The sequence below is a fragment of the Temnothorax longispinosus genome, chromosome 7 (assembly GCF_030848805.1).
Source record: "Temnothorax longispinosus isolate EJ_2023e chromosome 7, Tlon_JGU_v1, whole genome shotgun sequence".
In the NCBI taxonomy this organism is placed as follows: Eukaryota; Metazoa; Arthropoda; class Insecta; order Hymenoptera; family Formicidae; genus Temnothorax; species Temnothorax longispinosus.
In genome coordinates, this window is record NC_092364.1 from 7,447,858 (window position 1) to 7,471,643 (window position 23,786).

The following is a 23,786-nucleotide window of genomic DNA, read 5'->3' on the forward strand; positions in this document are numbered from 1 at the left end:
TTGTTTTGGCGCATATGAGATGTGAACTAATAACTCCATTTTCATCCCGGCTTACTGCGTACAAGCAAGCGCCGCGCCGTAAGCCTTCTCCAAGGTGTCCCCGAATCCGAATATGTCAAACTTATCGGACGCGTTCCTTGGATTGACGTTTCGTGGTATCTGTAGATTACCAACCTTTGCTAGAGCCTGATTGTAGTTTTCCCATGCAGGTACGAGCTCCTCCGGAATCTCCTGATCCCAATCTAGATTGAACAGCCATAGACGCTGGATTATTATCTTCCCTTTGATCAACAGCGGAGCGATGAGTCCCAATGGGTCGAACACTTGCGCTATTTTTGACAAAACAAGCCGTTTTGTCACAATTTGGCTTTCTTCCGTTTTGATCTGATACTGTAGACGGTCCGTTCTTGCGTCTCACAGAAGACCTAGCGTCTTGAGAGCTTTTTCCTTATCTATAATTAATAGTTCTTCGGTCTTGCTCTGCTCTGCGAGATGCGCCAAAACTCTTGGGTCGTTGGAACGCCACTTACGCAAGTGGAATCGGCCTCGTTCCAACAATTGAGTAAGCTGTCGTTGTAATTCAATCGTTTTTTCTAATGTTTTAGCTCCGCTGGTAACGTCACCCATATAGGTGTCTTTCAAAAACGCGATCACCGCCAGCAAGTCCATTCCGTTGCCCTCGGCCAGTTTTCTCAGCGTTTTGATTGCTAAGAATGGCGCACAGGTCGTTCCGTACGTCACAGTGTTCAATCGAAATATCATCACGGAATCCTCTGGATTTCTTCGCCAAAGTATCAATTGCAACGGTCGATCTTTTTCTTCAACTAGAATCTGCCTAAACATCGACTCTATATCTGCTGTTACAACGTATTCATGTGTCCTGAACCGAAAAATTATTAGGATCAAATCTCCCTGTAGATTTGGTCCTGCAATCAACTTGTCGTTCAAAGAAGTATTCATGGTCGTTTTTGCAGAGACGTCGAATACTACGCGTAATTTCGTCGTTACGCTATCTGGACGCACGCTATCCGTGCCGCCCACAGCCTGGTGCGGCAGTATGTAATGCTCCGATTTCAGAACTTCGTCTTCAACCTGTGTCATGTGTCCTTGATCGATATAGTCCTGTATGAACTTGCAATATTTCTTTTTTAAATCAGGATCTTTGTTAATCGACGCTCCAATGCGATGAGGCGTTTGAAAGCAAACTCTCTAGAGTCTCCGAGTGTTACGTTAGGCCGAGTAGGTAAGCGCACGATAAACCTTCCCGTCGCGTCCCTCTTGTATGTGGTCTCATACAGCTTCTCACACTCCTTCTTTTCTTCCGACAGTTGTGGAGTTCTTGGTATCTCTTCTTGAAGCCAAAACCTTTTTATCTGTCGCAGTAGCATTTCGTTAGTCACCGCGAGACAGATTGCTGATGACGGCGGTTGTTTTTCGGTCATTTCTCCGCCTATTCTTCTTCTTATGACGCCGTCTCCTTTCGAAGGTTGGCGATCCAAATGGCCAACATAGTCTTAGATACGGCCATGCGGCCCATCATGTTTTGCAGGTCATGCATGTTCTCTGCTAACACAACGGTATCGTCAGCATATCTGATATTGTTGATCGTCCTGCCATTAATCCTGATTCCACCAGTAATTCCCTCTAGAGCTTCCTTGAAAATAGCCTCCGAGTATATATTGAATAGTAGTGGTGATAAGACATATCCCTGTCGCACTCCTTTCTTGATGAGAATTGTTTCCGACGTTGCTGATTCCAGTCTAACTTCTGCGGTTTGTTGCCAGTAGAGGTTTGAGATTAAGCGTATTTCTTCTCTGTCGATCCCAGTCGCTCTGAGGATCTTTATCATTTTATGATGTTTGACGCAGTCGAATGCTTTTCTATAGTCAATAAAGCATGCAAATACATTGATGTTCATGTCTCTGCATCTTTGTGTTAGTACGTTCAAGGAGAACAACGCTTTGCGGGTGCCAAGACCATTCCTGAATCCGAATTGGGTTTCATTCAGCTGGTACTCGCATTTCCTGAAGATTCGGGTGTGAATTATTCTAAGGAATATTTTTAGAACATAAGACATGAGACTAATCATGCGATAGGCATCACAGCGTGAGGCCTGAGTCTTTTTAGGCAGAGTAATAAATGTTGATTTCAACCAGTCGGAAGGGATATTACCTAATCTATAAATCGCATTAAAAAGTGCGATCAGTAGATCTAGTCCCTTACCTTCTCGGTCGGCTATTAGTTTGATGACTTCAGCATATACGCTGTCTGGGCCAGTGGCTTTTCCGTTTTTCTGAGCTTTTATTGCGTGGACAACCTCGTCCTTGGTAATTTCTGGGCCGCACTCATTTATGTTTTTGTCTACTAGCGGCGGCGTATTTGTCTGTCGTCATCAAAGAGCTCCTCTACGTATCTCTTCCATACTTGCAGTTTTGCTTCCATTCCCGTGATTATTTTGTTGTTAGCATCTCGTAGGGTTAGAACTTGATGTCTTCGGGCACGATTTGTCATTTCTTTTACTTTTTTGTGCACATTGAACGCGTCATGTTTTTCTTGAAGTACTTCGATTTTCTTGTATTTCTCAGACATCCACTGTTCTTTTGCCTATCTGCATTTTCTCCTGATCTTTTTATTGATTTCTTTGTATAGCCGAGGATTTGGTTTTTGTATCCTCCTTTCGGTCATGAGCTCTAAAATTTCCGTGGTCATCTACTCCTTTCTTCTTCCTATCTCGGGAAATCTGATGTCCTGAACCTGTATCTCCGTTATGGTGGTCTTTATCTTATCCCAGGTTCTTTCTATTTCCACTGTGGTTTGTTCCGGTCTCTGAATTTCCTTCAGTTCATCCTCGAGTCTGGAGCTTACGTGTGTCTGCATGTCTGGTTTTTGCAGCTGTCTGATATATATCTTTTGTGGTGTTCTCGCCTTCCTGACTTTTGTAAGACATCGCATTTGGAAGTCCATGACGACTGGGTTGTGGTCACTGTTAATATCTGCACCAAGATATGTTTTTATTGTTTGCACATATTTTCTCAGTTTCGTTTCTATTAGGATAAAATCAATTTGATTTCTTAAGATTTTTCCTCTGGCATTAGCAGGAGACTTCCAGGTGTATAATCTTCTAGGATGTTGCTTGAAGAACGTATTAGCGACAAGGAAATTATTTTCGGCGCAGAACTGGACGAGTCTATCTCCCCTAGTATTTCTTTCACCCAGGCCATACTGCCCTACGGTATCATCTTCTGCACCTCCGCCTATTATCCATCCGAATTGCGTCTGTTGTATTGATGGTTGTCCTTTGATGCTATTTCTCGGCGACCCGATAAGACACTTCCAATATAGTCCCGCACCGATAAGTAAATCGATTGGACCCGGTTTGTTGAAACATGGATCCGCAAATAAAGCGTTTTTTGGTAGAATTATTTTCCTTACGTCAATCTTACTTTGCGAAAGTCGTTCTGTTATCGTCGGTAATACCAAACATTGTAATGTCGTCTCGAACTCGCTGTGGATGGACTTGATTCGCAGTTGCGTCACCTTTCGAGCACTCGTTTCTTTTTGTCCTATACCTGTAATGGGCCGTTTTTCTTTGCTGCAAGCCAAATTGAGTCTATTCGTCCAACTTGTTGTCACTATATTAGTCTGCGATCCGGGATCTAGTAACGCACGACAGACTTGCACGTTGCTCTCCGAATCGTATGCATGTACTCTAATTGTCGATAAGATTACTCGGGTTTCTGTTTTTTGCGTGTAGTAAACACTTAAGGACGGTTTCTCTGACTTTTCACTCACTAAAATCTGCGTTTCCAGTTCGCTTTGCATGCTCGTTTTTTGGGTAAGGTACGTTACGACCGGCGTCTCCGTTGTACTGCTCTCACTTGTTTGCGGCTCCGATTCTCTACGAAGCAGAGTGTTGTGGCGATTGTCGCACTTTTTGCACGTCGCTGACCGGCAGTCCTTTGCGTAGTGCCCGGGATTCAGGCAATTTGTGCAGAGTCGTTTGTCTCGTATTGTTCTCATTCTGTCAGGAGCTGCAATGATTGCTTCAACAATTCTTCGCATTTGTATATCGGATGTCCTCCTTCGCAGATTTTGCATCTTGCTGTTGTCGTCGTGAGTGAGACTTTCTTCTCGTTCTTCTTTTGTGTCGCTGGCTTCTCGCTGAACGTTTGCTTTCCCTTATTCTGATTCAAAACTCTCCTCAACGTCTAACATCGCTCCGTCAAGAATTTTAGGATTTCTTCCATCTTCGGCATGTTTCCCGGCGTTCTGTTCTTAGTCACATTCTGCCAGTCACGCTGTTCAGGAAAATCCAATTTCTTCTTTGCCAGATGAATTATCATCGTGTCCCATTTATCTACTGGCTGCTCTAGCGCCTGCAGTGATGTCATGTGCGTATGAATATGCCATATAAATTGTCGAATTGAGTCAGCCTTATTTTCTTTTACAATATTCGAAAATTGTAACAGGGCATCAAGATGAGTCTCGATAATTAACATCTGATTATCGTACGTATTCTTCAGGAGTGTCCAGGCATTCTCGTAGTTCTCGTCCCATATATATTAAACCCCTGAATTACTTGAAGAGCTTCATCTTTTAGAACACCGACCAAATATTGGTGTTATTGCATCGGCGATAGGTCGATATCGCGATGTATTGTCGTTTCAAAATTGTTCTTAAAAAACATCCATTTTGTATAATCGCCGCTGAACTCTGCCAATTTAATTTCAGGCAACTTCGGCTTATTCCGTCGCTGTCCTTCGTCTCTTGGCTCTTGTACGTGATGCTGATTCGCTGCTTGCTGTGCTGCGACTTGCTGCGCAGCTGCTTCCGTATTTATTATTTTCCGCGCTTCCGCTGCAGCCTTGTAGTAACTGCTTTCGAAGATCTCTCGTTCCGCTTCGCCTACGGCTTGTATCGCTGCCACTTGTTCGTCCGTTTCTGCTGGCCGAGCGTCTATTTCGTCTTGTGTTTGCTTGAATTTGTCCCATAACTCTTCGAGCCTTTGTAATCGCACTTGTGCTTCTGCTGCGCTTTTTTCGTCCTCCGTTTCGAAATATAACCGTATTCTGGTGACTTGCCTCTTTATCTGGGCCCTTTTTTGCTTTAGCGCTCTCATTTCCGACATTTTGGACAGAATTTGGAATGCACGTGAGTTAGAACGGGATTACAGTCCGATTTACTCACCCTTCTCGATTTTGATGCTTCACGTCTCGTTAACCGCCACGTTAGGTTATGTTGCGGTATCGCTTCGTATCTTTCGTGACTATATGCGTGCGAAATTCCTTGGTCCGCCAATTGCTGTGTATCATTGTGATACGCCTAATGCTGTATAGTAATGCATCCGCGTGAGTCTGCCTCGACGCGTTTAATCTCGTACATGGTTGCGAGACTGCTTCACGCGTCTCATATGCCTGTATGCGCCTGCCTCAAGCGCGTTTCGTATTCTCCTCACTTTTCCTCGATCTCAATCGTGTTTTCAATAGCCGTACCGTTAGGCGCCAAATGTTTTTGGATGGTAATGAATGCACTCACAATGGATATCAATCTATAATTCGCTTTATTGCACAGACTTCGCGCGCTTTCGTTGCATGCTCTTCCGCCATTATTACTATTCTGCTCTTCTTCCCTATACTCTAGCCTCGACTCCCTACACTCTAGCCTCGACTTCCTGCATTCTGCGCAAATGAAACAAAGTCTCGCGAACATATACCATATTTTTATTATTTAGGTGTTTTGTCACCCAATGGTTACTGCAGACCTTTTGATATCGCTGCAAACGGTTATTCACGTAGCGAAACGATAGGAGTGATATACCTTCAAAAAGCAAAGAATGCGAAAAGGATTTATGCTATATGTCCTCATATTAAAACAAACAACGATGGTTACAAGGAAGAAGGAATAGTACATCCATCGATGCTTAAGCAAAGTACTTTGCTAACGGAATTTTACGATGAGTGCAGAATATCAACATCTTGCTTGGATTACATTGAAGCACATGGTACCGGTACTAAAATCGGCGATCCTCTAGAAATCAATGCTATTTATAACGTTTTGTGTAAGAATAGAAAAACTCCATTAACGATCGGCTCCGTAAAATCCAATCTTGGTCATGCTGAAGCTGCAAGTGGTTTTACTCAGATTGCTAAGGTAAAACAAGTAATTTTCGCATTTATTTATTATTTTAAAATTTATGTTTATTTTACGCAATACACACGCACGCACGCATGCACACAAGAAGATTTATTTTACGTAAAAATTATTTGACAAGTCATTCTATCGTACTCGAGCATGACAAAGGTTAAGGGATCGCGAAAACCTTCTATTACATTCTATTACTTTCTATTACACGGTTATCTCTAGAATTAACATAATGAGATACATATGGAGGGGTAAAAGCCATAGTGGTATAAGTCAAACTTTTTTAAAATATTGATTTGTGTGCATAGATGCAATCTATACAATATATAAACTGTATCTATGCACACAAGTCAATATTTTAAAAAATTTGACTTACACCACCATGGCTTTTACCCCTCCATATAATATACGGTAAGTGAAATTTTGATCGATAAATAATTTTGACAAATAAAGATGTACCATTTTTGGTTGATAAAGATGTACCATCTTTGGTTGAGCTGGATTTGATTTTTTTGTGAATTTATTTCAAGTTTATTTTAAGTTAAAAATTGTTTACAGTGACTTAAATGATGCTGATATACATTAGCATCAATAAGTTAAATCAATTTAAATATGTTAAACTTATGGTTCCAACGAAAAACTGTGTTTCAAGACTAACGAATAATTGGCGATCAGTTTTAGTGAAAAAAGTATATAAATTCACACAAGAATAATATTAAGCTATAAAGATCCAGCTCGACCAAACGTGTGTGGCATATCACTACTTATTTATCAATAATATATGAGTCAATATCTAACAAATTAATTCATATTTACATTTTATAATTGTTACTGATTTTTAAAGGCAATAATAGCATTTGAAACCGGTTTTGTTCCACCAAATATCAATTATACATCACCACAAAATATAGATGCCTTAATAAATGGAACTGTTCGTGTCATCGAAGAACCGATGCCACTTAAAAACGGTTATATAGGTATCAATTCTTTCGGTTTCGGGGGAGCTAATTCTCACATGTTATTAAAGTGGAACCTCAAACAAAAAGTTAACAATGGAACACCGAGTAATGACTTGCCAAGACTTGTAATATTATCTGGGAGCACTGAAGAATCAGTGAAGTTATTCTTAAACGATGTTAGTAGACATTTCGAAAGCAATCTCAACAAGATCTTTTTAGTGATTAATCATTTTATCATACTTTTTGCTTTAAAAAAATTTCGATTATAGGTCGCTAATCGTCCGATAAATATAGAATATATCCGTTTAATACACGACGTCTATGGGGACAGCATAGATGGTCACTTATGGAGAGGATTCACTATACTGAATATTTTGCAACAAGATTCAATAAGAAAAATTCAAAATTGCAAGAATGCGAAAAGACCTGTTTGGTTTATATTTTCTGCTTTAGGCTCGCAATGGCCAAGAATGGGTATATATGTATTTAATGTTCCATACTTTATTTACAGTAGCATTTAAATAATAATATATTTTTTAATTAAAATCAGGTCAAAATTTATTAAAATTTCACGTCTTTGCAAATGCGATAAGAGTGTGCGACGTTACTTTAAAACCATATGGTATAGGTGTCGCGGATATTTTGACAAAGACAGATGAAAAAGTGTGCGAAGACGCGTTACACGCGTTTGTTGGCATTGTTGCTATTCAGGTAAAATATACTTCGAAGCTATAAAATAATGTCAATTATACTATATTTATTGATGAAGCAATATAAATTCTTTCTATGTCATTTTGTCCTACTACAGTGGAATTATCTTCTTACATAACTACATTTATTTCACCACACTTATTGATTTATTAGAAATGAATTCTTCAAAGTAATTCAGATATAAAATTATTTGTATAAATTTTTAGATCGGTTTAGTAGATCTCCTAACATCATTAGGAATTATTCCGGATTACATGATTAGCCATTCTGCTGGTGAACTTGGTTGCGCGTACGCCGATGGATGTCTCACTATCGAACAAACTATTTTATCAGCATATTTTATTGGTTTGGCGTGTGCGGAAGGAAAAATAATTCGTAGCTCTATGGCAATTGTCAGTCTTGATTACGAGTGTCTCAAAAACATGTGTCCAGTGGATATTGAAATAATATGTCGCAATAGCGAGAATAGCAGCGTTGTGAGTGGACCCACAGACTCCGTGCGAGAATTTATAAAAATCTTGCAGGTAGGATTGAATAGATCTCATATTTCATAAGCGAATGGAAAACTTCGTTTAACCCTCAGGGTACGGACTATAAAAAAGTTACGTTCCGTACGGACATGGGTTAGCCTAACCCGGCGACTTTGATTGACTGTATATCGGGCTATAATTTGTCAATTGAAACAAATTTTTTTTTTGGATCGGAAATTTTCTCAAAAATACAATGGCGTTGATAGATTTATTACGTTATTTGTTTAAACAAAGATACATTTAAAAATGTAAACAATTCTCAAAAAATTTTCATAAAAATTTATTTTTTCTTTTAAATTGCATAACTTTATGAAAAAAAAGATATCGACATTTTATAAGTCGCGTTTGAAAGCTAAAAAGTTGTTCTTTAAAATGGCTGAATTCGTTTTTTGATCCATTCCAAAAAGTATTTTTTTTTAACTATGAAAACACCCGTTTTTTTGCAATAGCGATATAACGTTACTTGCTTGATTTATCGTAATAACGCAAAAAAATATCTTAAAGTAAAAATAGTTCTTTTGGATGTTGTTGATTAGTATAAATAAATAACAAAAATTGATTATTAAATAAAGTTTGCTGAGTTATGCTGGTATGCTACTACAGAGCATTATTTTGAGGTTAGAATGCACAAAAGTATATTAAAAATAGTAAATTATACATACCAGAATACTCTACTGCAGCAAATACTCGAAAAACACAATTTTTTTTTGAAAAACACGGATTTTGTAACGTTCCGTACGGACTGGGTGTAGACTACCCGAGTTCAATTTTCAAAGTCTTATAACTTGAGCACCAACACCAAGCGTAGACTGACGCTGCCCCTTGGCGCTCACATAGTAGCTACCTCAAAGATTTTCCCCTCCCCCCGGTACGGACCCCCACCATTCTCTTCCTTTGAAATGGCGTTACTTTCAAAATTCGCTCGGGTTACGCTAACCCAGTCCGTACCCTGAGGGTTAATGATTTTCAAAATATCAAACTTGCCGCATTTGCATATATTAAATTTGTACTTTTGTATTGTCAGACCAATAATATTCACGTGAAAGAGGTACACTGCAATGTACCGTATCACACTTCTTATCTCGCATCTGTGAAAATGCAACTTTTGCTTAATTTAAACAAAGTAATATCACGGCCGAAGAAACGGAGTCCAAAATGGATCAGCACTTCCATACCTCGCACCGAATGGTTCACCTCAGCATCAAAATTATCATCGGCGGACTATCATACACATAGTATATTAAATACCGTTCTTTTTGAACAAACAACGCATCTAATTTCAAATAACGCAGTGACCATCGAAATTGCGCCAGATAGCGTTCTGCAGCACGTTCTGAAAGAATCCTTGTGTTCGGAAGTAATGAACGTTGTATTGACTCGACGCACTGAACAAAATATTGACGCAATTTTACAAGGAATTGGAAGGCTGTATAACTGTGGCTTACAGCCGAAAGTTGCTAATTTATACCCGCCAGTGGAATATCCTGTTAGTCGAGGAACTCCTATGATTTCCCCATCGATCAGGTACAAAATATTATTTGAAATCGCAATTTAGATTATGTCTACATAAAAGAAATTATAAATATATGTTTATATTATTTATAATTATATTGTAATTATTAATATAATATATATTATTAATTATAATTATATTTATTAGGTAATAAATTAATATTATCAAATCTGTTATTATTATTTAAATATATATCACATATATAAATAATCATATAATATATATTTCTTATATATGTAATTATATAATGTATTAATGTACAAACAAACATTCTAATGCCACATTAGATGGGATCACTCCAAAGATTGGTATATACCGAGTTTTGAAACACAAACGTCCATAAAATCTCGAGAAAGATATGTCGAAATCTCACTCAACGATGATGACTATATGTACGGTCATAGAATCGATGGAAGAAATTTGCTACCCGCGACGAGTTATCTTGTACTCGTTTGGGAAACTTTCGGTATGATGAAAGGGATAACATACACAACAATACCGATAATATTTCGAGATGTAAACTTTATTCGCGCTACTCACACGAAAAGTAATGCTGTAAAACTGATGATTGCGATACAGAAAAGTATTTATGAGATGAGTTATTTTAAAGTGGCATAATCGTATAAGAATGTATGTAAAATAATCGGATATATAAAAATATTACAGATGGGAAGTTTGAAATAACCGAAAGAGATAGCGTTCTTGTGACAGGTACAGTGCACGAGATATCGAATCCAGAACAGGAAATGATTCGGACAGATCTATTACCGGAGATTAACGATGAAGAAGAATATATGACTGCTCGAGATATCTATAAAGAGTTGAGACTGCGTGGTTACCAGTACAGCGGCTGGTTTCGTGGATTACATAGCGCATCTATTTCAGGCAATAAAGGACATATTGTTTGGAAAACAAATTGGGTAACGTTTATGGATACTATGTTACAGATGTGTATTATTGGATATGATACCAGAGACTTATGTGTTCCGACAAGTATTCAAAAGTTAGTGATCAATCCTAAGCTTCATGCATCGATGCTACGAAACAGCGTGGCTAGCGTGGAAGATACGACATGCAAGGATAAAAGTAAGTGTTCTTCAATCACTTGTTGAGCTATTTTGTTTTGACGAATGTTGCGTAAGAAAATTTCTGATGTGATACATAAGGCGTATTATTTTGTCTTATTGCAGCATTACCGATACGAATATACAGAGAACTAGACACGATTATAGCTGGCGGAATAGAAATTCGAGGCTTAAAAACCACTCAGATCTCTCGCCGAAGATTGGGTCAGGATGTTGTTATCGAAGAACACGTATTTGTAGCTCATCATGATCGCGCTAAGATATCTTTGAACGAAGCGATTCGAATATCGGCGCAACTCGCGCTGGAAGATCATCAAATCATCCAAGTAAAAACTATCGAGCTAGTGGAAGATGTCGACAATGTCGCACCAGAATATCTCTCTTCTTCGTTCCTGCTTGAGGCTTTTGGTGATATGACATTGATACAAACGAACATCATTGTATTAACATCCCAGAATCGTTTTTGTCCAGCAGATCTACCGCAGAACATTTCAATTAGAGATTTAAACCAACCATCTGTAAATGACAAAGCCTTAATAGTTGCCGGATTCAACCTTTTGACCAAGCAACCAGCCTCGTTAGAACGACTTTTGTCATTTCTGAGAGAAGGTGGTTATCTGTTGTCACGTGAGAAATGCGACGTAGTTAACTACACCAAATATTTACAGCAATACGAATTAAATGTTATTCTTGAAAAGCGCACCGACAAAGAAATGATTGTGCTTCTGAAGAAGAAAATTCTGATAGAAAAGAGAATTATTGTCTACATAAATAATAATAATTTTAATTGGCTAGAGGATCTAAAACAGCTTGTGAGCGATGAGAATAAGCTTGAAGAAAAGAGTAGGATTATAATTGTTGGAGAGAGAGATTTTGAATGCGGTTTATTAGGTTTTGTTAATTGTTTGAGAAAAGAGCCAGGTGGAGAGTTTGTTAGGAGTGTGCTTATTCAAGATGAGAAAGCCCCTAAGTTTTCTCTACAGGATCCTTTCTATATACATCAATTGCAAAAAGATATGTTAATTAATGTATTGCGATCTAATGAGACCTGGGGATCATACAGATATTTGCGATTACCACGACCGGAAGCCGAACCCGTACCTACCGCTCATGTATGCCAAACGGTATGCCATACAAATCTTTTCAAAGCATATCGATATACTTTATCAATGTACAATAATATTATGTATTTTTGTCTTTTGAGTACTGTCACACGATATAAAATTTCGTTTTATATATATGTTACGTATTATGAAATTGATATTTTTTTATAGGTCCGTGGTGATCTACGTGCATTTTTTTGGATAGAGAACAGTCTATCATTCGAAGCCCGTCGTGAGGATTTGGTGCGTGTGGTTTACTCATCGCTCAATTTCAAAGATGTAATGCTTGCGACTGGTAAATTAGTATCTGGTCAAGCGAACTCGCGAAGGGATATTCAATGTCCCCTTGGGTTTGAATACGTAGGATTCGATGCCAACGGGCAACGTGTAATGGGACTCCGCGATACCGAGTAAATAATGCTCCAAAAAATAATTACGTTGCGTAATATTATAGAATTGAAACTAAATTAAGATTATTCTTTCTAGTTGTATTGCAAACGTCGTTGTGAAAGATAAAGATTTCTGCTGGAAGATACCCGATGCGTGGACATTCGAAGCGGCGGCGACGGTTCCGTACGTTTACAGCACGGTTTACTTAGCTTTATACATACATGGGAAAATGAAAAAAGGCAATAAGATACTTATACACTCTGGTACTGGCGGTATTGGACAAGCAGCTATTCACCTCGCTTTCAAAGAAGGATGCGAGGTGTTCACTACTGTGGGCACGAAAGACAAACGGAACTTTATTAAGAAGATGTTTCCGATCATTCTGGATGAACATATTGGAAATTCACGAGATACCAGCTTTGAACAAATGATAATGCGAGAAACGAAAGGTCGCGGCGTCGACATCGTGTTAAATTCATTGGCAGAAGAAAAGTTAATCGCGTCCATTCGTTGCTTGGCGCAAAATGGTCGTTTTCTGAAAATTGGCAAATTTGATCTCATTTCTAACAATCCGCTAGGTATGTCTGTGTTTCAGAAAGGTATTAGCTTTCATGGGATTCTACTCGATAATATGATGCGTCCTGGCGATCACAAGTATAAGTCGCTGTTGTCCAAAATGATAGCTGATGGTCTTAAAGATGGAGTCATTAAACCAATTCAAGTAAAAGTTTTTTCGAAAACAGAAATCGAAGAAGCTTTTAGATACATGGCGAGTGGAAAACACATAGAAAAGGTACGCTAGTATTGCTTAATAGTAGCATAGAGAATTATTCCTAATAGTTTTACAGAACTTACCTATTTTACATATAATGTGCATTTTTAACATATAAATATATATTTTTATAGATAATTATAAAGATCCAGAAAAAGGATAAACCTCTAGACAAGCCCATTGTCGCATATCGTCGCTATTACTGTCTCAGAAATAAAAGTTATATTATATTGGGAGGTCTAGGTGGATTTGGTTTGGAGTTGACCGATTGGTTAATATTTCGAGGCGCCAGGAATGTCGTGTTAATATCGCGAACGGGAATGAAAAACGGGTATCAACGCATGAAAGTTCGATTATGGAAGTCGTACGGTGTAAATGTACTAATTATCAAGAATATCGATGTCGCTGATTCCAAAGACTGCGAATACTTCTTGCAAACTGCCGAAAAGAAAGCGCCGGTGGACGCGATATTCAATCTCGGTGTGGTGCTGAAGGACAGCGTGTTGAAGAATCAAACCGCGGAGACCTTCGCGGAGTCCTTCCAATCGAAGGCTCGAGCAACGCAAACATTGGACAAACTGTCTAGAAAGATTTGTTCTCAACTGCGGCACTTCGTGGTATTCTCTTCCGTTTTCTGCGGTAGAGGAAACGCTGGACAGACTAATTATGGCATGGCCAACTCTATCATGGAGAGGGTGTGCGAGAAGAGAGCGGAAGAAGGATTACCCGGATTGGCGATTCAGTGGGGATCTGTGGGTGACGTGGGTATCGTCGCTGACATGCAGGAGAACAATAAGGAGAACGATAAGGAACTGATTATTGGCGGCATGTCGCAGCAAACGATATTTTGCTGTCTCGACGAGCTCGATACATTCTTAATTCAAAGCCGACCGGTTGTAAGCAGCCTGATCGTAGCTAAAAAGAAAGAAAGATCTTCTGGATTTAACAGTCTGATAAAAACTGTCGCCAATATTTTAGGTATCTGATGGTTCAAAGTATAGAATTACTTTTTGCATATACTTATTATATTTTTTATCAAATCAGTTTATGAGTAGTACATTAAAAGTCATAATATGTCATAATATCATTTTTTATATTACAGAGATAAAAGACATGAAGGTTGTAAGTCAAAATTCATCTCTGGCCGAACTTGGAATGGACTCCATGATAGCCGTGGAAATTAAACAAGCTCTGGAACGAGAGTTTGACATTTTTTTGACTGCGCAAAATATACGAAATCTCACCTTCGCGAAGCTTAATAAGATGCAATCATTTTAAATTTCGGTACAGTACTTTGACATAAAGTTGAGTTTAATTGGGGTCATGTGGTATACTACTGTAAAGTTCCGACTTCCCTCTATTCATTACATACTAGTGCTATCTTTTTTACAGTGTACATGAAGTTATTGCAAACTAACAAATTGAAGATAGAAAAGAAGCAAATTCGTACGATTATCTTATGTGAGTTTAAATTGGGTTGTAAAGCTTCGGAAACTGCACGCAATATCAATTAAGAAACATACAGCTCAATATTGGTCTCACAAATTCCATAGCAGAAACGAAAGTTTAGAAGATAAAGCGGGTCGGCCTGAAGCTGTTGATAATGATTGATAAAGAGCTATTATTCATGCGGATCCACCGAAAACCACTAGAGAGATTGCACAAGTTATATTTAACATAGACCATTCAATGAGTTGAGATATTCACATTTGAAGTTGAAGATTAAAAGCCGCAATTATTTTTGCACTAACTTAATAATAAAACGTTGTTACATATATATTTATACAAAACTTACCTTTTTTTTTCAGAAAAAGATAAAAAAACGCATTAAATGTACACGCTCCATACAAAATCTTTATTAAAAAAAATTTTGATCTAATTTGAGCTTATAATTCTATTTGTATTTTTTACTACAAAAACAATGATATCAGAAGGTTTGCGCCAAGAGAATATAATAAATTAGTAACGTCTGATTTTCTTAATTATTTTTCTTTATTAGACTTGTGTATCTGTTCTTTTTTTAGAACAAATATATACAACCTGCTGTTTTTTTATTATTTAGATTTACATACAAAAAATACTTATTGTGCTCCAAATACATATATATGTTTATAGCATATGTCACACGAAAAACATAAAAAGAGCACGTTTTTTTAATAAAAAGAACAGGTACTTTATACAACAAGTATAAAGTAAAGTAATAAAGTAACATGATTAAGAAAATCACACACACACACACACACAGACGTTGTTACTAATTAATTTATCATATCCACTTCGCGCAAATTTTCTGATATTATTGTTTTTGTAGTAAAAAATACAAATCAACATTTCACACAAATCTGTCCATATAAATTTTGCAATATCAACGAAGGAAAGTAGACGTAGGGCTACCAGAGTTACCTTATACTACTTAAAAGGTATAAATTGGCGTGTTCCATTTACGATTGTTATATTTATATAGTATTGTATACTAACTTTTTAATCTCGCAAAATTTGTTAAAGAAAAAAACGTTTTTGTAATATTACATGTATGTGTAATAACTTTTAAAATTTGCGTTAAATTACCAAAAATCATGTTGAGAATAATGACAAAGACCTTCAGTTTTTAAAGACATTAATTATAGTCATGAGTTGAAATACTAAATTAATCGTCTGTTAAGAATTAACCCTTTCGATACGGAGAGTGACTATATAGTCATCCATTATACTGCTCACTGCGGCCGAGCAGTGACTATAGTCACTGTTCACATGCTGCGGCTGAACAACTTGAAATGTTAACTTGAAACTCTTCTGTTGATAAATTTTTTAAATTGTTTTTGTTATTGAGTTTTATTACATATAATAATTGACGGCGTTGAACATCGAGTGCCTAGCTCTCTCGGCCGAATCGCGTATATCGGTGAATCGACGCTTCGGCCACTGGAGGAACGATCGCGTCCCGGTCGCTCCGTACCAAAAGGGTAAATTCAAAAAATCTTAAGAGTTTACTTCAATACATTTTATTGTTTCAATACATTCCACCTTTTACAATGTTACAAAGTAAAAAATATTAAATTGAAGCTAACTTAATATATGCACCAAGATAATATAATACAGAATATTATATAAAAGTATAATCTCTAATATTCCACATATTTTTACATTACTTTATTGGAAATTCCGTTTCTCAATTTCGACTTTCAAAGGCTTCTCAGTAGATAATAGCGTGCTAAACTTTAATTTTATTTCATCTATCTCTACGCTTTTATTTACTTTGAATACGAATGTTCGTACCAACGTTGCTAAGATTACCTTCATGCACATCATTCCATATTTTATACCTGGAAATTTGCAATTATATGTAAATTAATTTGACTATAATACTTTGTAATTTATTTAAGACTACCTATGCAATTCCTTGGTCCGTCACTAAAAGGCATGTAACAATACGATTGACTTTTTGTTTTTTCTGGAAGAAATCTGTCCGGGTCAAACATTAATGGGTTTGGCCAATATTTCTTGTTTCGATGTATCTTAATAATTCCTATGACAATATTTGTGCCTTTTGGTAAAGTAACTCCTCCTAAAATATGTATTTTTTATTTAAAAAAAAAATTATTAGAGGAAAGTCCCCTATTATGAGATAGGCTCCTAATATGTGACAACGAGGTTTCTGCTAAACTAATAGGCCCTATCTGTTGGTTCCACCATGAACTTATTGCCCTTGGGGTAAAACCTATTTAGTGGAAAATTCATTGTTTGATCGTGCGTGTAATCGTTGCAGAGAAAGAAATTATGAAATTGGATGTTGTCAAGTGCCATGGATATGAGTCTTTAAACCTTGTTTATTATATAATTAATAAATATTTGGCAATAAGTTCTGCATGCAGCGATAGAATAAGGTCGTATTAATAGGAAAATACGGGATATGTTGAGTTGCTCAATTGTAGAGATTTGATTTGGTGATCGTGAAACCGCAAGGCGTGGTGCTCGTAACATAAAATACTCAGGGTACTCCTGGGTTGCTGGAGTATGAAAGTTATTGTATAGTAATAAAAGAAGAGAAAATACTATATTAACGTTAAGGGAAGGTTTATACGAATTTATAAGACTGTGCTGACCTTGATTTGAGAGAGAAGGGTGGAGGGAGAAAATTAGGTACAATATTGAGTATAAGTGGGTTTACGATTGTTGCAAATATGCTTTTCCATTACATTTGTCTTTCAAAAACTTTAAATAAAGTTTTTTAATTGCAATATCGTGTATTTTGCACTTTATTAGCGATTTCCCGGGGTCTCTCATATTAAGAGCACACTTTTGCGATTTTGCCGAAAGCTCATTTTTCACATTTTTCTAATTTTCAGCAAAATTAATATTTAAATTAAATTTTACTTTTCAGCATCTTAAAGCTTATTAAATTCCCTTCAAAATGACCTACTATATTTTTCAATTCTGCCCATAGACTTCCGGCAATCACACAAAATAGATATGGTACCTTATAATCGGGTACTTTCCTCTACAACAAAAGCATAATAATATGAATAATCCAACTTAAAATTTATTATAAAATGGATATGTACATACAACTGACAAAGCGATATTGCACACAGGAATAATGGCTTTGTTGTATTATTTATCAAATCTTACTTACGATTAGTAAAATGAGAATAAAATCATCTTTTTTGTAACTTTTAAAATATTAATATCAAATATTTTTGTAACAGAAATATTTAAGTACAGTTTCTTTTAATATGAAATCAAGTTAAATAAAGATATATGTTATGGTGTCTAAAGGAGGAGTGGAGTACGACTGTAAACAGGAGATAAATTACGAACGATTACTATTGCAGTATATTAAAGTATTATAGCATTTATATTAGAGTTGTGATGTTTTCCCACTTCTCCCAACGATAGTCTGATATACGCTCAGTGATACGATTACGAGAAGTGGAAGAATATCAATCTCTAATATAGTATAACAAATATCGTTCGCGTTTACCCCGTGTTCGCAGTCACCCCATTCTTCCCTACATTTCTCAATTTTCTTATTATTTATAAAGAGAAGTAATTCTAATAAGAATTAACAATATATATTCGCTAGTATATAAAAGTGAACAAACCTAGTTTTAAATCTTCTGTTACTTCTCGTCCAATTAGAGGGACAGGAGGGAAAATTCTCATTGTTTCCTTGATAACTCGGTCCAAATAATGCATATGTTGTAAATCGTCATATTTAATTGGTGCAGATTTTATAGTTTCCGTACCATAAATTTTTAATAATTCTTCGTGTACTTTTTCCTTTCATGTCATTAAGTGAAGTATTTATTCACATATAATAAATGCAAAATAATATTTAATAGACGTTTATTAATTGCAATTAAAATTTGATTTTATTCTAGTCATAAGTGAAGCGTTTCTATTAATATATGCTAATCTAAATATTTGCATAATTATATTTAAATTTTTAATACTATTTTTTATTTAAAAAGAACTAATTATTTAAAAACTTTGATTTAATTGCAGCATGAACGTTTTCGGAAGAACAGCCTATATGTCAATATGTAGATGATTGTACAATTTTTAAAAAATTTTTAATCCTAATAAAATATTTTGCATGTTGCAAATACAAACATTGTAGGGGAGACCGGGGCAAACTCGATACGATTTTTTCAAAGACAATTTTCAACAATTAATTAAAATTTTCAAGCAAATTTAATGATACACATTTAAAAAGTGTTTCTTCAGGTACAAAATTACTTAAGAAAATTTTGCTGTACGTCACTTACAATTATAGCGTTTTTCATTGGCAGAACTGGTGCGCACTCAGTGCACATTAAGGCCGTTGTACACTGATTTAATCTCTAATATTTAAAGTAAAATGCAAATATTTCGACTGATAAAATACCCAGTACATATTTTACCAAATAGTGCAATAAAGAATATTAAGGATTTCATGATTTAACCCGTTTATATTAAACATACACATTACGTTGATTTGTGTACAACGGCTTTAATGTGCACTGAGTGCGCACCAGTTCTGCCAAAGAAAAACGCTATTAGTTTTGCCCCTAGGAAAGGAAAAGTGACGCGAAGACAAATTTTTAAATTGAAAAATGCCGGGGCACACACACACAAACTCGACACTTTGCCTGATCCACACAATTTGATCTGGAACTTATTATTGTCTGAAACTAAACATGAAATCTGATTTATCAGATTGACCAGATATAATTTGTCTCTATCTGGCCAGATCTGAATTGATATAACCAGATCTGACCAGATATAATTTAATCTGCCAAGGTATAATTATTTATCGAATGTATCCAGATCTGCTTAGATATAATTAAAAATTATGAAGAGATGTAAAATGTTATAAAATCATAAATATATCGATTTAATTCGAAATTGTGCCACTTTATTATTAGCGTGCAATACAACTGGTGATATAAGTTGTACCGTGTACTTGATTTATATACGTTCTTATACTATTGTTTGCCATATTTTAAATACGAGAAACGGATCTCATCGAACGCCATCTATCGGATGATCCGAAATTTGCATGTATAACCAGTAAATAATTCTTATATTAATTAAAGTAAACAATGTAAAGTCTCTAATAATTCTTATTCGAGTTGGTAATTATTTATGCAAGTCTCCAAATAACTTCAACAAAAATTTTTAATGTAATCTAGCTATTAAGTAATAATCATTGTACATAATGTTATAAATTTTTCCAATTTTTCGGGAAATAATTGACCGAATCTCAAAGAATTATATATAAAACAGGGGTAGAATTTTCCGGGGAGTGCTATAATGTGTATAATTTTTTGTTACCGATCTTTTTGAAAGCCGGTACCGAAATTTTTCCAATTTTTCGGGAATTAATTGACCGAATCTTAAAGAATTATGTATGAAATAGGGGTAGAAAAAACTAAAGAATATAATAGAATTTAATTTTTGGAGGATAAGCTTAATTTTTCATATCTATATAATTTTTTATTAATGGATCGAGATTTTCTTGAAAACGCCAACATTTTTCTAATTTTTTGTTGATGATTTTGATAAAATTGGTACCAAAAGATTACTAATTTTATGGGGATATCTACTATGAGGTTAAAAATTGGGGTTTTTATGGGGTTCTATTGGTGCGCCTAATTAATAGGTGAGTTTGGGGAAAGGGGAATAAATTTTGAGCCCGCGTTTCACGCGTATTTGTATATAATTATGTATAATTATGTATAATTATATATAATCTTTTTTCCCCGGGTTCGGAGAAATATGCACACACACACACACACACACACACACACACACACACACACACACACACACACACACACACACACACACACACACACACACACACACACACACACACACACACACACACACACACACACACACACACACACACACACACAGGGGTCTTCGGTCCTCCTCCCGCACAGCGTTGTAAAGAGCGATGCTTTCAGCGCTGTGAGCGTGAATCGGACCGCAGCCTTAGCATGTACTTTAGTTGTAAAGCGAGGTCCACGTTGCCTACCGGCGGAGGTGTGTGCCGAAAACTTTCCCTTGTACCCCCCACCCCCCGCGCGTGTGTGTGTGTGTGTGTGTGTTCCGGCATGTCGGGAAAAAAGGTATAAAAATAGGTAAAAAGAATTGGTCAAAAAATTGGTAGGATACATATTTTTGGACTCCCCCGATTGATTATCACTGTCGGAGTCACAACAAAAGTTTTTACCAAGAGAGCCGCAAGAAAATATCAAAATTCGGAAAAGGCTCTATTGTAAATAATTACCATAATTTTTAATTATATTTGAGCAGATCTGGATATATTCGATAAATATAATATTATATCTCGGCAGATCAAATTATATCTGGTCAGATCTGGTTGTATCTGTTCAGATCTGGCCAGACAGAGACAATTTGCAGATCAAATTATATCTGGTCAGATCTGATGAACCTTGGTCATATCTCGATAGATCTAATTTTTTTTTCTCAGGCGTACATTGTTTATCGTGTATTTAGAATGTACAAAAATTTGGAATTAAGTAAAACAATCATTGGAAATAATGAGAACAAAAATTGTTGAACATTAAATTATTTTCATCTAAATTCATGTCTGAAAAACAAATTTATGCAAGTAAATTCGTGAGCAGACGTGCGCACACGTTTGTCATGGGCTATATAGCTGCATGACAAGCATCGTTTGTTATCGGGAGCCGATAAAACGGCATGGTGTCGACTTTGTCCCGAACGTCGTTTTTTACTTTTGTTACTCAAAAAATATAAAAATTTTGAAAATATGCAAAAACTATTATCGAATTCATATAAAGCATCGAATTTTCCATCAAAATCACTTACCGGTAGATTCGCAAGAGTAAAGCTCGATGAAAGAGTAGAAATTTTCGAAAAATCAGAAAAATTACTTTTTACCATCAAATACGCTTTATGTTGCGCTAAAAATTACACCATAACTCAGAATGTTATCAAATTCTGTTGATAATACTGACACATAAATACGCATTTATAGTATCAAAGGCAAGTTTCTACGATAGATTAAAATTGGCAAAAAGTCTAGTGTCAAGTTTGCCCCAATGTCGAGTTTGCCCCGGTCTCTCCTATATACAAAAAATTTATATTTTTTATAAGACTATTAACGTTAATTAACTTATTATAAACTTAAATATTTTTTGTAAATATTTATACAAATTAAATTTAAATTAGGTTTTAACAACAAATAATAATATATGGTCCAATCAACAGCGCTACACATCATTACAACAAAAGTGTTATAATAAGTAATATAATAAATAATAAGTAATAACTCGGGAAAAAAAATTATATATAACTATATATAAACATATAAAATTAAGTATAATTATATATAAATATGTATTCTTTTATATAATTTAATATAATTATATCTAGATTCTTATATAAAATTATATAAAATTCTATATAATTATATATAAGTATATATATTTATATATATTTATATATAATAGTATATCAATATATATTAAAATATATAATTATATAAAATATATATTTTTCTATATAATTATTTAAAATTATATATAATTTTATATATGTATATGTCTTTATTTCAGCTATACGTCAAGAAAGGACTTGGTTTATAATTCTACTTAACACACACATCCATCCACACGTCAAACATCATTCTTCTTTACAAACAAGCCGCAGTACATTATTATTTACATTATCATTATTGTTTACAGCCATTATCTTTTTTTTTTTTTTTTATTGCTTTCCTCTCTCTTTTTCCATAATCTATTTAGCACCTTTTCTTTTTCCATTCTAAATTTGTTCTTCGTTATTCCTACCTAAGTTCTCAAACCACATACTTGTGATGTTGCACTCGCTTATATAATGCTCTAAGTTGTCCCTACCTGACTTACAGAATCTACATTTCGTATCTTCCTCGTCAAGCCAATATTTATTTATATCCTATAAATTGCCGCACCTTAATTTTACCATCGCTCTAATCTCATCTCCTATTTTTACTTTATCCAAGTTCGCTTTTAATAAGTAACTCGGTGTTTTGTTGCTCGCTTCTATCTCTTTGTACCTTGAATTATACCTTGCCTCTACTATTTTACTGTTTATTATTTGCCCTTGTATGTCCTGTTCCCTTATTCTTACTAAGCCTTCAGTATTTTTACCTTTATTATTTAATTCTTTTATTACTTCAGAGCTCCAACCATTGTTATTATAAAACCTTTCTCGTTCCAAACTATATAAATTCTTTTTCTTTTTATCCATTGTGTCCTTTTCATCCCAACATGCCTTTACTAAGCTTCCGTTTTTTTCCTTTCTGCTTCTTTTTTCGAATCTCATGGCTCTTATGCCCCAACAGATTTTAAGCTTCTCTAATCCTAGTTCCCTTAGTATTACATACCTCGGAGTGCAAAAATCTAGTCTAAATACCCATCTTACATAATCTAACATGACTTTTTCCAACTCCTTTTTTTCACACCACCCCCATATTTCTGCTCCGTATTCCATCACACTTTTCACTAGGTACTTAAAAAGCGTCCATCTCCTACTAAAATCATCTTTACATAATCTTTCTCCTAAGCCCCAGACCCTGTTTGCCGCGATCCTTCCTTTCCTTTTCAGTTCTTTTATATGATCGACATAATTACCTTTCTTATTAAACGTGAAACCCAGGTATTTAAACATATCTACTTCCTCTATTATTTTTTCGCCCCATTTTCATGTCATCCTGCCTTTTTTTACCTTTACTATTAAATATTAGCATTTTAGTTTTTTCTGTATTTAATTCTAGTTTCCTTTCTTTTAGAAATCTTTTTAACATGCTCATCATATCTAGTAAAGCCTCTCTATTTTTCGCTACCAAAACCATATCATCCGCGTATGCTAATGACCATACTCTTACTCCTCCAAGCTCCACTCCTCCCATACCACGCTTTTCTAAAACTTTATCAATGTCCGCATTGTATAAATTGAACAGGGCGGGACTCATCACAGCCTTGCCTTACACCTTTCTTTGTCTTGAAGCATCTTGTGAACCCATCCATCGTCCTTATTGTCACCTCCGTCTCTTTGTAGATTT

The 23,786-nt window shown here is 35.6% G+C and overlaps 2 protein-coding genes across 15 annotated transcripts in view; one reads left to right on the forward strand and one right to left on the reverse strand.

Moving 5' to 3' along the window:
* The window catches only part of LOC139817036 (fatty acid synthase-like), a 76,795-nt gene extending 60,228 nt beyond the window's left edge, over nt 1-16,567 (forward strand). For 8 of the 12 annotated variants that reach the window (XM_071784854.1, XM_071784859.1, XM_071784851.1 and 5 more), the window contains 14 exons: nt 5,732-6,150; nt 6,986-7,276; nt 7,370-7,574; nt 7,651-7,811; nt 8,018-8,335; nt 9,366-9,865; nt 10,142-10,437; nt 10,521-10,940; nt 11,045-12,063; nt 12,214-12,452; nt 12,529-13,225; nt 13,339-14,182; nt 14,307-14,488; nt 14,597-16,567. In XM_071784854.1, coding sequence (XP_071640955.1) covers nt 5,732-6,150; nt 6,986-7,276; nt 7,370-7,574; nt 7,651-7,811; nt 8,018-8,335; nt 9,366-9,865; nt 10,142-10,437; nt 10,521-10,940; nt 11,045-12,063; nt 12,214-12,452; nt 12,529-13,225; nt 13,339-14,182; nt 14,307-14,482 — 5,585 coding nt within the window. In that variant the 3' untranslated portion in view covers nt 14,483-14,488; nt 14,597-16,567. Of the gene's footprint in view, nt 1-5,731; nt 6,151-6,985; nt 7,277-7,369; nt 7,575-7,650; nt 7,812-8,017; nt 8,336-9,365; nt 9,866-10,141; nt 10,438-10,520; nt 10,941-11,044; nt 12,064-12,213; nt 12,453-12,528; nt 13,226-13,338; nt 14,183-14,306 lie in introns of all 12 variants that reach the window. The other 4 variants (XM_071784853.1, XM_071784861.1, XM_071784852.1 and 1 more) reach the window with 4 other exon arrangements.
* The window catches only part of LOC139817037 (cytochrome P450 4C1-like), a 40,618-nt gene continuing 33,022 nt past the window's right edge, over nt 16,191-23,786 (reverse strand). For all 3 annotated transcript variants that reach the window (XM_071784866.1, XM_071784865.1, XM_071784864.1), the window contains 3 exons: nt 18,307-18,484; nt 16,593-16,769; nt 16,191-16,527 (listed from right to left, as the gene is read on the reverse strand). In XM_071784866.1, coding sequence (XP_071640967.1) covers nt 16,355-16,527; nt 16,593-16,769; nt 18,307-18,484 — 528 coding nt within the window. In that variant the 3' untranslated portion in view covers nt 16,191-16,354. The remainder of the gene's footprint in view (nt 16,528-16,592; nt 16,770-18,306; nt 18,485-23,786) is intronic.